We start from the raw sequence: 16,002 nt of genomic DNA on the forward strand, positions 1-16,002 counted from the left end.
GGCACATCCCCCAGAGGCAGGCAAGCTGTTCTGTGTTTTGTTTCCAGCTGTTTATCTACAAAGGCAAGATTATTTTCATGAAGCTGTCAGATCCTGTGATCACTTTTAATGACAGATACCAAACACTGCTTTTGGGCAAACGGGTGACCTCTCCAAGCCCTGCTGCGTTGGAGAGCCGGAGTTCTTGCAAAAGCATTAAGAGACCAATGCTCCAACCCTGAGATGTGATGCTTTTTAAAATCTATTTTTTATTATTATTATTATTTTAAATAGAAACATTTTGGATGCATTTGGCCAACTTCCCTGCTGGTGTCTCTGCATGGTGCTGTGAGGTTGCTGCTGCCAATGGCCTGCCCAGGCAGCACCCGCTCCCTGGCCCAGGAGCTAAACATAGGTGCTGGCCGCGTGAGGTACTTCAGCACACGTTAATTATCCTGGTGCTTTTTAGGGATCTTGGGTGAAATATGCATTTTTATAGTCAGTTTTCTTTTTTTAAGCAGCCTGGAGCAGCAGCCCTTTAATTACATTAAAAATCACCTCCCACCAGCACTCTCTGTTCCCCAGACCTGATGAAATTTAAGCTCAAAGCTGGGCATGTGCTCGCTGCTCTCCTGTGCAGGGCAGCCCATGATGGCATAGGGCAGTGGGAAGCAGGGCTGTCTCTGTCCTGTGCCCCCTGCATCACCCCCCAGCAGGGCAGCTCCTCCAGCTGCCCCAGCTCCATGGGGCTGGGGGGGGCACCGGGTCCCTCACGATGCTGGTGTCTCTCTTTACCAGAGGCTGCTGTGTTGGCATCAGAGAACTGCATGGCTTCTTTTTTTTTTTTTCTTTTCCCTTTTTTTTGTGTGTGGGTTTTCCCGGCCGGAGGCGCCAGCTGAAAGCCACGGCCAGCTCCAGGCCTCCCTTGTAATTACGGCTCCTCACAGTGACACAACGGGCTTTGAAGCCCATGGGGCAGGCGCAGCTGTGCCCTGCAGCCCCGGGCTTTGCACGGTGGGCACACGGCCCGGCTTGCTGCCAGGGCTGCCAGACCCCCGGGGGGCTGCAAGGGACCTCTCCCTCCCCAAAAGCATATGATGTGCATGGCGTTCTGTCAGCAGTTAGCAACTCCCCACGATGTACCTGTTGATGTGGTGATGAGCAAGAAGACAAAATAACAACAACAAAAAAAAGCTTTGTCTTTCTGGTCCCAACTTCGGAATTTGGTTAACTGGAAATCCTTTGCTTCCCAATCAAATTCAGACTCAAACTGGGCTCCTCTGGATATGGTTGAGGCTTTTGGCAAGTGCAGCCCCTGGTTTTGAGCAGAAACATGAGCGTTCAGGTCTTCCACTGCAAAGCAGATTTTTCTGCCCTTAATAACCATAGTTTTATTACTGGCTAACCTGCGCATCATTGACCTGCTTGAAGGCATGCATTTTCCAGCCCCACTGTTCCCTCTCTGAGGGTTGTAGGGCTGAAGGCATCAGACGGGATTTGCAATTCTCCTTGCCACTGTGGAACGCAAAGCTGCATTCGGCGAGGAGTCATTCCCCTGAGCTGCTGCAGCCCGGGTGCGTGCAGGAGCGGCAAGGGGCCTTTGCTGATGAGTGCGAGAAAAATCTGGGAAAGAGGGAGCAGAGGTGCACTGGAGAGCTGGGCATCTGAAATCCCAGCAGGAAACTATAAATATAGGGAAAGGAGAAAGGATGTCCCTGCAGGGGTGGGGGTAGGGGGGCAGCTGCAGCACCCGCATGGCCCCATCCCCTGCCATCAGGCACAGGGCAGGAGGGGTGGGCTCCGACCACTGGCCGTATCCTGCCACCAAGGTCCCTGCTGAGCTTTGGGTGGCCATGAGGATGGGTTTTTTGCATTTTTTTTTCCCCAGGCAGTTATTTTGCTTTGCTGGGGACATGTACAGAGCCGCCAGATTCCCCAGCTGGGGAATACCTGATTTTGGAGAGCAGGGGGCCAGGCTGGCCCCTGCGTGGGTCTGTGTAGTTCAGGGGGCATGAGAAACGAAGCAGACGTGCATTTTGTAGCATCACTGTGGCAGAAATGGCTCTCAAAGGGGGACTGGTGACACCTGTATCCAAGTCCCCTTCTCTTTCCCTGCCCTTCCCAAGGCCCGTTTCACCTGTGCAGGCAGCCTGGAGAGGGACTTGTTTGGATTTAGCCTTTTTTTGTCTAACGGCTATGCCCAAGTGACTGTGGCAGCCTTTGAGGTTGGTCTTTTTTGTCTTCTTGAAAAAACAGTGACAGAATTTCCCAAAAAGGGAGGTAGACACCCCCTGAGAACAGATTTCCCAATATTTATTTTAATTTAAACCCAGAGTGTGTACCCTCTGGCCTCCCAGCCGTTCCTCTGAGGCCAGACCCTCAATTAAGCGGCGTGGTGCAAACCTCCCCGGGTTTGGCAGCAGCGCGGGGCACTGTTTGTGCACCAAATCTGCCGGCGTTGAAGTTTGGGGGTTTTCTGGCACACGCCAGCGGGCTGGCGTCACTCTGGGCAGGGCGGCGACTGGCTTGGGGGGGGCAAAAATAGACCTTATATCCCAGCGGGGCAGCAGCAGGAGGAAATCTGTGCCGGCCGACTCCGTGGGTAGCCGTCAGTGCTGTGGCAGGGTAAGCTTGCTGCTGCTTTTCTCAGCCGGGTTGTGCATTGCCATCTGCTTTTTGCGGGGAGATGGGGGGGCTCAGCTTGCTGGCGGGGCTGGATGCTGCTTTTAGCCCTTTCCTGGGTCTGTGGCTTCATGAAGCACTCGGGTGGAGGGGATGAGCATCCAGAGCCTTGCTGCACGGTCAGGGAAGCTAGCTTATGGCCACTTGTTTTCTAGCCTGAGTTAAACGAAGATGGGGAAACTTGAAGTGCAGATAAATATAATAACAACTCCCCTCCAACCTCAGCACAGCTGACGGTGGGTTTAGCCAGAGGAAGGGTAGGGAAAAGGAAGGTTAGTGGGCCTGACTGAACCTGAGGGGATGCCGGGAGCATCCCTCCCTGGGGGGAGGCTGGGGCGCTGCAGGAAGGGTCAGGCATGCTCCTTGCTGGGGCCAGGATGGAGGAGGGCAGGCCGGGTTTTGGTGCTTAGGGGGTGCAGCTTGGATCTGCCCAGAGCCAAGCCTCCCCCCCAGATATGCCTACAGGGAGCTTCTTGCATTGATGCCTCGCCGCTGCTATTTTTGTCAATGGCAGACTGTAGAAGCCAATTATATTCATTTATTTGTTTGCTTATTTATTTTTCCTCAATGAGGTTAAACTCTTTGTGGTGTAATTCCCAGGGGCGTTGCTCCCTGGGCAGAGCCTGAGCAGGTTGCAGGTCTCTGGGAGGGCGGCCGCAGTGGGCAGCGCTCCCACCGGCTGCTCCTGTCGCATCTCCAGCGGGGGTTGGTTTCCCCGACTTGCTCGCATGCGATGGGGAAGCAGGAGCGAGTAGTCCTGCTCAGGGAAAGCAATGTGTCCGCTACCGGGTGAAACTCACTCTTCTGGTATTTTGTGGCTTCTTGCAAAACCAAAATTTATTCATGGAAATTGAGGCAGATCTGTCAAAAAAAAGAAGGACTTGGGTCTCTGGAGGGGTTGGGTGACCCCATCGAGAGGTGGCTGGAGGTCAGCCTTTCTTCTCCCTGCTCACCCATGTGGACACAAACACCTGTATGGTTTGGGGTAGTGACGGTGCTTTCTAGCTGAAAAGCAAGCCCTTGCCATGTTTCGCTGTTCCTAGAGAAAGCAGCCATGAGGACTGCCCTGGTCTTCGCCTGCTTGGTGGGGATGGCGTGCACCTTCTCGGTGAGTGCCGGGCAGTGGGGGGACCCCCCGGCCTTGCCGGGGCTGGTGTGGGGCACGTGCCAACCCAGCCTTTCCCTCAGGTCAAGAGCTGGCTGCGGCGAGCCAAGTTGGACGACTCGGAAGAAAACGCGGTAGGGTCTCCCCCCACCCTGCGTGCCCAGCCCCACGCGGCACTGGCCTTGAGGACGAGGACATTTCGGTCACTCCTGTACCTAAGCCCCCAGACTGATGGGATTTACCCCCTTCTTCTCCCGGTAGGTGTTCAAGAACAGGCACCGGTATTACCTGTACAGATACGCCTACGTGCATCCCCTGCAGCGACGGTACCAGGTGGGTGCTTCGGAAGGGTTGCTGACGCTTCACTGCCCACCAAATGCGGAGATATTGGCCCAAATGAGACGGGGGCATGGTCTGCGCCCTGTCTGCCACTGGCCTGCAGGGCTGGGCTGAGACCGTCGTGCTCGTGACACCAATGGAGACCTACCAGCCCGGCTATGGCTCGGTTTTCCCTCTCCTTAGGGCAGTGACTCATCGGAAGAAGAGGGGGACCGCTCAGAGGAGGAGGAGGAAGGGGGGGTGAGTACAGCAAACCAGCAGCCTGCAAAACAAATACGGGAATTTGGGAACTTTCTTTGGTTTTGTAGTCTCTGCTCATCAGCATTTGTGGCCGCTGACCGCCCACAGCCTTGCGCTCTGGATGCGACTGGATTTTCTACTCTGGGCTTTATTTTATTATTTTTTGTATATTTTTTCCTCTTTCTTCTTTTTTTAAAGAGGATGGGCGGGGGATGCACCAAACAACCCTGAGACAAACTTTCCAGGTTTCCATTTTCAGTGGCTCAAGAAAGGAGCAGGATGGGCCAAAGGGCAGAAGCAGGGAGGCTCACCCGCAAGGCAAAAGGCGCTGTTAGGGGCTCCTCTCACCTTCCCCTTTCAGGGCACGTTGCCCCCATAGTGCTGATAAAATTGCTATGGAAAATACAATTATGCTCTGCACGCGTGCATGTGGAGGGACACAAACTGATGCTATATTGGGAAATGCAGGTTTGTACCAGCCCAGCCGGTAACACTGCTCCTGTCTGCTGGGTCAATATGAGCTCGGGCACCGCTGCATTTGCGAGAGTCACCCAGGTCCAAAATTAAATGCCAGGGATTACAAAGGTCTCTTGTGCCTCACTGCCCTGCAAATGCTTAAAAATAATCCAGTGGTCTCAGGCACGCAGGTGCTTTGAGACAGGGATCCAGCATGCTTGGAAACCTATGTTTAAGGTCTAATCACATCTTTTTTTTTTTTTTTTTTTTTTTAATTTAATGATTTGAATGCTAATTTCAGGGGTCTTTTTAACAGGAGTGTAAGACTGGGTATCTGGTCTTAAAACCCTCTTTGGAGGCCCACCTGGGGCTGGGGTGCAGCATGGGGTGGCCCCGTCCCCCAGGCGCCTCTGCCAGCCCCAGCACCTCCCTGCAATTTGCCCCTTTCTGCCTGTTGCTCTCCCCTACCACTGCAGTCACTAGGGTTAACTTTGAGCAGTGGGATGAGACAGCCAAAGGGGGAATTCCATTCCTGAGGAAGAAATTAAGCGATATGCAGGAATGCAGCTGCTGTTCAGGGCTGCCCCTTTCGTTTCAAGGGCACCAGAGCAGTGGCCGTTCCCAGGCAGGGATGCTGCATGCCTTCACTGGCAGGGGGTGATCAGCGAGATAATCGTGATAAAAGGCCCCAAGGTCAGTTATAGGTATGTAAAGAGCACCGTTATATTGGCTGCTCGATGGGGGGCATCACTCCCATCAGCACAGCTGGCTGCACCGTGCAATTTGGTGGCTCCTCCAGTGGTGAGGAAAACAGGCTGGGTTTTCTCTGGCATCAGATGCACCCATATTTTAAGTGTCTGAGTTGGCCCAAAACGCCAGAGTGAGCATCCTCGGTCTTGGCGCACGAGCAGCAGGGATTGCCCAGGGCAGGGATGGCAGTGACCCTGCGTCTCCCCGGCATGGCTGGGTTCATTTGCTGGTAGCAAGGTGCTACTCCTCCCAGGCTGAGGACAGGGTGAGCTGCCCCACCAGTTCCTCAGTGGTTGCTCCAGGCTCTGCTTGCATTTGGGTTATTCATTGCCTTTTTTAGCAGTGTGGACTGCTGTGCACCCCGCTGAGAGACCTGCTCCGCTGCGTGGTCTCTGGGGCAAGGCGGTGTTGACAGCTTATTGCTCGTGGGGTTCAGGCTCACGCCTAGCTTTGAGCCGTCAAGCTCTCGCCAGCTATCTACACCTGGTGTGTAGTGTGTCCGCATGTAGTGCGCCTGTGGCTTTCTTTGTTTATTAGAAACTGGGACAGGTAACTTCAAAAGCAAACCTTTAGATGCCTTGTAAAGCAAAACGTGTAGCCAGAATGGGAACACCCGACTCCAGCCAGCACCACTTAATTGCATGGCACGGGCTACCCTGCTGCAGTTTGTCCATTTCAGCCTGGGGCGAGACCTGTGGGAAAGCTGGAAACTCAGAGCAGCGCCCAAACGCCCCTCGCTACTGGGAGGACTGCGCTCCACTCCCACTGCTGACCACCTGCACTGTCCTCTCCCTGTCCCTGCAGGAGCCGTCCCATGCTGGCAACGAGGCAGCTGGCCACCCCGCCGGAGCAGCCCCCGGGGACAGCCAGGGCGGGCTGGGAGGAGATGTTGCATCCCCCCAGCAGGTGTGGTTTGGGGGGCTGAAGGGGAGCACCTGTGGGGGGGGGGGGGGGTATGTTCCCTGCATGCTTGCTTGCACCCATGGGATGCCCTGCACCCCGTTTCTGCTTGGGGGTCTGCTGCGCAAGATGCCCATGGCTGGGCCGCGTTCTGGGCATTAACCCAGCAGGAGGGTCGGCTACCCCAAAAAGGCAGCCTTGCCACGCAAGGCACGAGGGGGATGCTCAGCTGTGCCCACGCCTGCCCCATGCCACATGGCACCAAAAAGCTGCAACCTCCCAACACCCAACTAATGCTGTGTTATTTTCCCCCGCGCCAGGGCAAGTGCTGCCTAGGGTCTCTGAAGGGGGGCAGGAACAGCGCTGCCAGCAAGGGGGGCGACTCCGAAAATGAAGACAGCGACGAGAATGAGGAGGAGGAGGAGGAGGAGGAGGAGGAAGAAGAGGTAGCTGAGAACGAGAATGGCGTCAATGGCACAAGCACCGACACCACTGAGAGGGCAGACGGACCTCATGGCAATGGCACCACGGCGGCTGAGGAAGGCACCGGCATGGCCGAGGAGGAGGAGGAAGAGGAGGAGGAAGAAGAAGAGGAGGAGGAGGAGGAGGAGGAGGAGGAGGAGGAGGAGGAAACTGAAGCTACTACTGTCGCCAGCACCACCGGCGAAGAGGGGCTGTCCCAGGCGACCACCACGGGAGATGGGGGACCCACTGACGCCACCACAGCCGGGGAGCAGTGGGAGTATGAGGTGACGGCCGGGGGCCACGGCCGGGGGGACGAGGGCACCACTGACGGCAGCTATGGGGAGCAGGATGAGTACGCCCGTGGGGACAGCTACCGGGCCTACGAGGATGAGTATGGCTACTACAAGGGGCACGGCTACAACGTGTACGGCCAGGATTACTACTACAGCCAGTGAGTGGGTGGGGGGGTGGCCCCGGTGCTGCCCCCCGCCTGCCCCATCCCACTCAGGAATGTGCATCCAAAGGCTCACTGCAGCTGCCGCACGCCAGAGGGGATGCCAGGTGGCTTGCGGTGCGCACCGGCTCCATCCCAGCCTTTTTTTTTGTATCTTGCAAAGCAAAATGAAATAAAGCAACCGAACTGAGCTCGTTGGTGACGAAGGGGTTGCTGCCGAATTTGCTGGGGTCAGCGGGGCGGCACAGTGCTTGGTGGGCTGAGGGGCTACAGGTGCTCATGCTGCTCAGGATTAAATCTCTTTATTCCAGCTCAGATGCACACAAAAGGAGGGAGGAACAGAAAGGCTAACTAGGAGAGCCTCTGTAGAGTCCCCTCTGAAAAATGGAAGGGTATATTTAGGGTCACTACTGTGGGATTACTGCCACGTCTTATGTAGACTTGACATGAACTTGCAATATGTGGGTGACAATAACTTTACCATGTGTTCCACTCCTTGGTAGCATGCCTCCCATGGCCTGACCACACATCAGGCAATATTAATAAATGTAAAGACATTAATTTTTGTTTCCATGCATCACTATCTGTAGATGCACACCCCTGTAATGAGAGCTTTGCTTCTGCATCCCTGTGCCAGGCATGTGGGTCCCACCGAGGCTGGCCACCTCAGACATGTGTTTCAGACACCAGTGCTGCAGCCCGAAATGGTCCACTTCTCTCCCTGCCACACAGCCTCGTCCCCAGGGCAAGGTAGGGCTGTCACAGTGACCGTGGTGTGTCCACTTGCTTCCTGTGTCAGGTATAGGGATGCCCAGCTTGCAGTCCCCAGGATCCCTGCCCAGAGTCACCTCCCCACGGGAGCGTGGCCCCAGCCAACTGGGGATCAGCACCAGGGATGGGGAAGGACCAAATCCCACTGGTTCCAGGCAGGTGCCCCCATTTAGGAAAAGCGATGGCCCTCACGCACGGATTACAGCAAGTACCACGCTGCCCTCGCACTCCTGGAAAGGAAACCTGTGTTCAGCTCCCGATATAGGTCCAACTGCAAAACGAGTTTCTATTCGTGCAGCAGCAGCAAGCTGCTGGCTGCTGTACAAAACCGCCTCTGTGTGCCAAAGCTGGGCTGCAGCTGCTGAGGTGGCAGGAGTGCTGCCTGCAGGGTGAGCACCCCCGGGGCCAAATCCCTATGGTGGCACTGGGGAGCCCTGCACACGCTTGCAGCCGTCGGGGGTGACACGAGAGCCCCATCGTCCACATCCCCAGGGGGTGCCCAAAGACGTCAGGGAACCAGCATGGACAAAGGGCCCTGGTGCTGCCGGGGCCAGGTCCCACTCCCACAGGGCACACAGCCCAGCCCTGTGTGCGTCAGCCCCCCCGGGCACCCGGCCAAAGCTCTGCCTCCCCGAGCCAAGGCGCACCGGCCAGTTGCTCCAGTATGTGGGGCAGCATCCGACCACGGCTCCCTGGCTGCGGGGAAAGGGCAAGTTTCCTCCTGGCTCCGATATTTGCTCCCACCTGAGGCTGGATGCTGATGGTTTAAGCATTTCTGGCATTAATGCAGCGGTCGTGCCTGCTCCCAGGGTTTAGGTTGGGGCAGGGTGGCAGGTGGGATGGGAGCTGTTGTCACCATCACCGCAGTGAGCAGCTAGCCAGGCTGGCCGCAGCAGGGGGAACCCCCCTTGGCATATGTGTAGGCAACCAGCAATATCACCAAAGCTAGAGGGGGGCAGGAGGAGAGTATGTACATCATGCACATCCTTGTAGCACCTTCCCACAGCAAAGGTGGGCTCGAAGGGACCTGTGCAAGCAGCACATGAAAAAAATCCTTTTTTTTTTTTTTTTTTTTTTTTTTTGTCTTTTTTACCACTCTTCTATTTTGCACTCATACCGGGCTTAGCTCGGGGGGGTTGAGGTTGAAACCCAAAAAGCAAGTGTTGGAGGCTACAGTGTGGCAGCGGCTCTCAGCTTGGCCAGTGCTGCCCCGCGGTGCCGGTTGTGGCTGTGACCAGGCCAGGTTCAGTGTATCTCCCTTCCCTTTCTGCAGGCCTGCCGGCTTTCCCATGTCGGTCATGGTGAGCACACTATGACCTGCTGCACCCCCTCTTATCAATAACCGGGCTGGATGTGGGCCACGCTAAGATCTGCACTAATCATCGAGCAATTTCGCCTTCAGAACAGATATTTATAAACTGTGCTTTCTGTTTATCCAGCCAGGTGGAACATTTGATAGCTGTCTTCCACCACAAACACATTTTTAGCTGGAAATTACTCCCCCTGGTTATCTGCGGGCGCTGCCAGCCCTGACAAATGTCCCTGGGCAGGAGCTGATTGGCTCCACGCACCCGGGGCCAACTTTAAATTTCAGCAAAGTGGGCACAGCCTCCACGGTCTGCCGCTGGGACCTGCCTCCGACGGCGAAAGGTAATCTTCTTACCTAGTTTGCCTGCCCTGTCTCTCCCCAGCCCTTTGGCTCTGCCCTCCCTGAGCAGGGCATCTCCTGCTTTCACTCTGGGCAAGCCACAGTGGGGAGGGGGAGATGGCCCGAGCCTCGGCTGTGCGCATCTCTGCGTCGCGCTCTCTTGAGCCTACGTTGCTTTGTACTGCTCATCCTTGTGCATTAATTTCCTTCCGATTTTTTCTGTAGCAACATTTGCATGGCTGAAAATAGTCTCCGGGCTGGACCTGCGAGCCCAAGCCAGGGTGGATGGGTGAAACGAGAATTATTAGCCAACAGAGCTATTGTCTCCTGCCATTTATCAGTGCTGTTGAAAACAGTGTGCGAGTTTCTTAACTCAGACTTACGACTGTGTGGCTTAGCCTGCAGCAGTTTTGGTGGTCATTTATTGCAAATATCCACCCAAGCTCCTTTGACAGAGCGACTTAAGAAGATTTAACACCTGGGCGCCCACTTGGTGCTGCTGGCTGTGCAGATGTCCTTGCCTGACTGCCGTATGCACATGGCAAGAGCATTGCCTTTGCTGCAAGGAGTGCGGAGAGGCAGAGCGATGCCGAGGGCCACCACAAAGGCTGGGGAAAGCCGGGGTTGCTGGATAACCCCACTGCCATGGGGGCTTTGGGACAGCAGGAGCTTTTGGGTTGCTGCTGACCAGGACTCTTGGGGACCGCAAGTCCCGGGAAGACAAACTCCAGTGACCCTTCACTTTGTGCCCCTAGGAGCTGCCCAAGATGCAAACAGCCCTCGTGTGCCTGTGCTTGTGCCTGCTCAGCACAGCCCTCTCGACACCCGTGAGTATGGCTCTCCCCGGCTTCCCAGCGTGCCGCTGAAAGCGTGGGGTGTACCACCCTGTGCGCCCCGGCACGCTTTCAGCAGCAGGAAAATATGAGTTGTACTTGCATATAGCACCTCTGGGGCTTGGGGTGGTTTTGAGGTGCTGGCACAGAGGTGAACCCAGCAGGAAAAGTATGTATTAGTGCTGAGGTGCCTGAGCATGTCCCTTTAATTTAGCTGTTAGGGCATTGTGCAAGGGCTGGTCTGGGTGGATGTAACTCTTCCCCTTGATTTCTGTGGATTTGGGATCTGCCCAGAGCTTTTGGCCTGGGAACAGCCCGAGCAGAGCCACAGGAAGGGAGGCGTGGGGAGGATGCTTGCCTTACCCACGTGGGTAACAGGGGTCGGAGGAGCACCTGCAATTATATTCCAACTCTCCTAATGTGAAATTCAGACAGATATAACTGAAACAAAGGGCAAACTAAGATAAATACAATAGCAGCAATTTTTGTCCTGCATAACTCTTGCCCAATATACTAAATACAGAGCTAGAGTGAAAATCTGCTGCTAGTGAAGGCTTGCTTTTCCGGCAGGGTAAGGAGGAGGGAAACCATGTCTTCCCTGAGGGCTGGGCCCCAGCCCTGTGTCCTTTAGCCCCCAGGGCAAGCTTGCACAACCAGGTCTGTCACAGGAAAGCATGGGGGAAGGCAATAAATCAGCACAGATTTGCTTTTCAGATAGGGGCACAGAAGAGAGCCGGTTAATACTCTGCTGCACAACCGGGGCTGTAATCCAGCCTTTGACATTGTTCACAAACAATGGAATAACCTGGGAATATTTAATACTCTGGGGCACGTTTCTGCCCCTTTCAGCTGGGCTTGGGGCGCTTCAGTGGCTGATTTTGCTGAGACCGGAGCGGGCTCCCCTCCATGGGGTCGTCTTCCCCTCTGGCATGTAAGGAATGCCCTGAAATGGCTTGGTGGGGCTCACAGGATGCTCCCACCTCCAGCACCCCATCCCTGAGGGATGCACTGGCCAATACATCCCAAAAGATGCCCGGATAATCAGGGGAAGCCAGAAGCTTGCACGCATGTACAGAAACCTGGCTGTGAGGGCACAGGCGTTCCTGCTCAGTTGCACAGTAAACACTGGGAATCACCACCAGTTAACCAGCTCCAGACTCCCATCACAGTCAGATCCCAGCTGTACGTTGGAGCATTGTAGTGTGAGCAGTGGTGCCATGTATTAAAACTGCTCTGCAATAAAAATACTCTGCAGTGGAATACAGTAAGAGGGTATTTGCAGACCAACAATCTCCTATTAAAAGTAGCGTGCAATGCAAGCATGCTGTAGCAGAATTTGCAATACTTTTCAGACCCTGGAAATAGGTTTTTAACCTTTTCTACTATTGCTGGCTTTAAGCCGGCACCCCAGGTAGTGCCTGGGAATTTATTGGCTTATCATCACAGTTTTCCTACACTTCCCTGGACACCGTGGTGTCCCCATCATGCTGGGCAGGGCGGGCAGCCAGCAGCGGGTGTTGGCAGCTGCCTGGCGTCGGGGCAGTGCTTGACACCTCAGCTTTCGCTTGTGTTTTGCTGCCCACAGGTGCCGCCGCTGCCTGGGAGAGCTGCCGGGAACTGTGTGGGACAGCACCGGGTACGTCCCCCCCTGCCCCATCCGGACCCCGTGGGGTGCCCTGCACCAGGGGTGGAGGGAGAAAAAGCCACTTTTGGAGGGCAGCCCCAGTGAGCTGCAGAAAAAGAGACTGGCAATCCCCTCGCATCTGAGCAGCCCTTACAAAGAGCAGGGAAGGGGAAAGGCATGATGTGCTCAGGCGAGGGAACGGCTTGCCCCCACCAGCTACTCCTCTGCCCCTGCCCAGCCCCAGAGCACAAATGCTTGGTGTACCCACAGATGAGGTTGTAAAAGTCCCAGGCCCAGCTGCTACAGGGGTTTTTCAAAGTGTATCAGTGTAAAATGCATCAGTAGCAAAATTCAGATGAGTAGTGTGGAAGAAAATGCCTGGTTTTGCCTGTCGGAAGCCAGCTGCTGTCCTTCCAGCACTTCAGTCGCCATCGGTCACATCACTCATGTCTGATGGGACCATCAACCAGGTTGTTTATTCAAGCCATAAGCTACCTGCAAAAAACCCCCCACAGCTCCTGAAAACAAGCAAAGGCAGAAAAGAGCCCAAGAGAAAACCAAACCCTGGAGCCCAGGAGGCGAGCACATGTATCCTGCCCAGGTCCCTGCCCACACTGGCGGCCACGAGGTGGTGGGAGCTACTGCCCGCCCTGGGGCCCCAGCGGGTGCTGGTGGGACCCTGCTGCGGTGCCACGCACCGCAAGGGAAGCTCCTGCTGTCACATTTAATAAGAAAATTTGGGGTTTGGTTTTCTTCCCCACCAGATACTGCTGAAAGGCTGCAATGCCAAGCATGGCTTCTACGTTTTCAAATATGTCTACTCGTTTTCAACGCAGAGGAACCAGACGCAGATAAAGGTGAGGAGGCAGCCAGGTGGTACGGCAGGAACACAGCTTGGCTGCGGCACCCCACGCAGCCGGCAGGTGCCAGGGCTGGCCCTGACCTCTCTCTTGTGTGTACTGCACAGAAGGAAGAGGCCGACAGCCAGAGCGCCATCCCCAGCCGCCGGCTGGGCGAGGACAATGCCAGGCAGGGGCCGACAGAAGACAGGGCAGCCCCGGAGCAAGATGACAATGGCAGCACTGATGCAATGGAGAATGGGACCGGCCTCAAGCCTGAAAACCGCAGTGCCCCAGGTGTTGGCGGGGATGCTCACAGTCCTCGCCTGGGCACCGGCACACGAGCGCGTGGTGGTGTCGGCGTCATAGGTCCCACCCCAGCCAGCTCAGAGGGCAGTGGCGACCTGGATTTGGTGGTTGAAGTTGACGGTGGTGTTTCCATTCTCCCCCAGGGTGGACGCCCCGGCGAGGCCGTGGCGGGGAACAGGTCCGGTGTCAGGGGTGAGGACAGGGACGATGGTACCCCCGGGGGGATTCCAGTGGAGGGGGCCATGACAGCTGGGAGGGAGAGGGCCCCTGCCACCGGAGGGGCTGGGGACGAGGGCAGTGGCGAGGCCACTGTCACCGGCCAAGGGCAGGAGGGCGTCATGCGGGGCACAGGGACAGGAGGCGCCACTCTCACCTCTGTCACCGAGAAGATGGAGGACGTCCAAGTTGACGCCGAAGGTGTGGATGAATATGCTTACATCCCCGACTCAGGCAGCGTTGCTGTCACCCACGGGAAGGTGGGCAGCACAGTGAGGGCCACCAGCTTCACCCAGATCTCTCCGGACAAGGATGACGAGGTTAACATCTTCATTGGAAGAGCCAACATTCACGTAGGGGAGCAAGAAACCACCCAGGGTGGTGCCACTGTTGGCAGTGAGGATGACGGCATCCCCACTGCGGGAACCAGCAGCCCCTTGCCCAGGCTGGGCATCACTGCAGCACACAATGGTGATGGCGATGATGGCATCCCTGCTCGCAGGCAGCCTGAAGGACTGGCTACCACAGCCACCGCAAGCCATGGGGACAGCGTCACCAGCAGCCCTGGGGATGGCCATCCCACAGGAGATGATGAGGTTGGTGACACCACCATTGGTGATGGAGAAGAACCGGTGGCCCCTGGCCCCTGGAGGGTCACTGGTGGTGACATTACCATCCCCGCGGGGGCTGGCATCCATGGGAATGGTGATGTTGAGGTGAGAGGTGAGGGGCAGAGGTTCGAGGGGAGGCCGGGCCACCTGGCTGTCACCAACCCCCGCCAGGGGGGTGACAAGGAGGCCACTGCCGCTGCCCCAGCCAAGGGGGCCAGCATCCGCCTGGGCGCCACCATGGCCTCCCCCAGGGTGAGTGAGGGGGACTGCACCACTGCCCTGGGGATGACTGGTGGCCGCAAGGCAGGCAAGAGCACCATGGCGGGGAGAGGAGGGAGCGGGGAAGTGGGGCCAGCCACCCCCCAGCCCTATGGGGAAGGACGGCCTGGGAAGGGGGCGAGGGTCCAGCCGGGGGTAGCGGGGCTGGACAAGACAGCCAAGACAGACAAAGTGCCGTCGCCCCGCAGGAAAGCTGGCAGCCGGGCATCAAGTGGGGCCCAGATGAGCGCTGGTGGCCATGGCGGCAATGCCGGGGGCAGACTGCATGCCACTGAAGCAGGACGCAGCCCCCCTCCGCAGGCAGGGCAAGCCAGGGGCAGTGTGGCAGCGGGCAAAGGCTGGGAGCAGGGGCGAAGTGGTGATGCAGCAGTGGCAGGGGCTGGGGGTGGCCGCCTCCCCAGGCGCCATGGCAGGAGGCCAGGGGCTGGGGCGCCAGGGACATTTGCAGCGCTGGGCCGCAGCAGGCAGGTGGACCAGGTGAAGCGTGCTGACGAGCGCCACGTCCGCGAGCGGGCCTTTTACGCCCTCGGCGGGGCAGGGGGTGGCCCCCGCGGCTCCTACAGCAGCCTCGGCAGTGCCGACAGCAGCCAGTCCTCAGAGGGGGAGCGGGGCAGCCGCAGCGACAGCCGACAGACGGGACTGCGGCCCTCGGGGTGGGGAGCCCCAGGGCACTCCCACGGCCGCTGGAGCCAGGGGCCCCTCTGAGGGGCTGCCAGTATCCACCCCGGCGGGCTCCAGCGGTGGAGTTGGGGGGTCCGACGTGTCATCCCCCCCTCAGCATCCCCGCTGCGGGCGCTGCTCTTGCCTGGGTGAGGGCGGCACCCTGCACGTGGCTGGGGGTCGCGCGGTGGCTTCACAGCCCAGGAGCCAAAAATCACTGGTTCATGCAATCCTGCTGTTAATTGGAAGGGGGTCTGCATCTGGCGCTGCGACAGCGATGCATGGGTTTGCTGTGCTAGACAGCCATGTAACAGCAATCGTGCTACATGGCATAGGGTAGCATTGTTTGTGCACTGATGCAAAGCGAGTAAATAAATGGTGAGAAAAAGCCTCTGTCCTCATGGTTTCACTTCCAGCCTAATGGAGATATAGAGGCATTTCTGTGCCTAAGGCTCTGCTGATTTTGGTGTTTGCAGCTGGACTTCAGGCAGCTGCTTTGCCACGAGCAGCGTGCTGCAGAGAGGCTGGCCCCCGGGCATGAGGGGATTTCTGGCCCCAGTGCATCCCTGGCCCAGCCATTACCTCTGGGCCTGCAATTTGGCCAACCGGCCCCGCACATCCCTCCCTTGGGGTATCAAACCCCTGGGTTTGATCAAGCTCCTGCCCAGGGCCACCCGCCTCGCTGGGCAGTTTGTCCTTGCTGAGGAGCCCCACAGAGCATCACTCCCCCCCTTGGCTCGTCCACCTCCTGCAGCGAGAAATCCCCATCGCACCCTCCAGCACACTGCCAGGGTGCTTGCCGGCCCCACCGCCCTTCCAGCAGCACCATAACGCCCTGGCTG

General features: G+C 57.2%; 2 protein-coding genes across 2 annotated transcripts; both read left to right on the forward strand.

Moving 5' to 3' along the window:
* The first annotated feature begins 3,715 nt into the window (after positions 1 to 3,715).
* IBSP (integrin binding sialoprotein) lies at positions 3,716 to 7,371 on the forward strand. Its single transcript, XM_050896592.1, has 6 exons — positions 3,716 to 3,769; positions 3,850 to 3,900; positions 4,028 to 4,099; positions 4,289 to 4,345; positions 6,356 to 6,457; positions 6,772 to 7,371. The coding sequence occupies exons 1-6, from the start codon at positions 3,716 to 3,718 to the stop codon at positions 7,369 to 7,371; spliced, it is 936 nt and encodes a 311-aa protein (XP_050752549.1).
* A 3,167-nt stretch (positions 7,372 to 10,538) lies between these two features.
* MEPE (matrix extracellular phosphoglycoprotein) lies at positions 10,539 to 15,205 on the forward strand. The gene is made up of 4 exons (XM_050896670.1): positions 10,539 to 10,616; positions 12,208 to 12,258; positions 13,011 to 13,103; positions 13,214 to 15,205. The coding sequence occupies exons 1-4, from the start codon at positions 10,557 to 10,559 to the stop codon at positions 15,203 to 15,205; spliced, it is 2,196 nt and encodes a 731-aa protein (XP_050752627.1). The 5' UTR covers positions 10,539 to 10,556.
* The last annotated feature ends 797 nt before the right edge of the window (positions 15,206 to 16,002 follow it).

Source organism: Gymnogyps californianus, chromosome 4, assembly GCF_018139145.2.
Source record: "Gymnogyps californianus isolate 813 chromosome 4, ASM1813914v2, whole genome shotgun sequence".
Taxonomy (NCBI): Eukaryota; Metazoa; Chordata; class Aves; order Accipitriformes; family Cathartidae; genus Gymnogyps; species Gymnogyps californianus.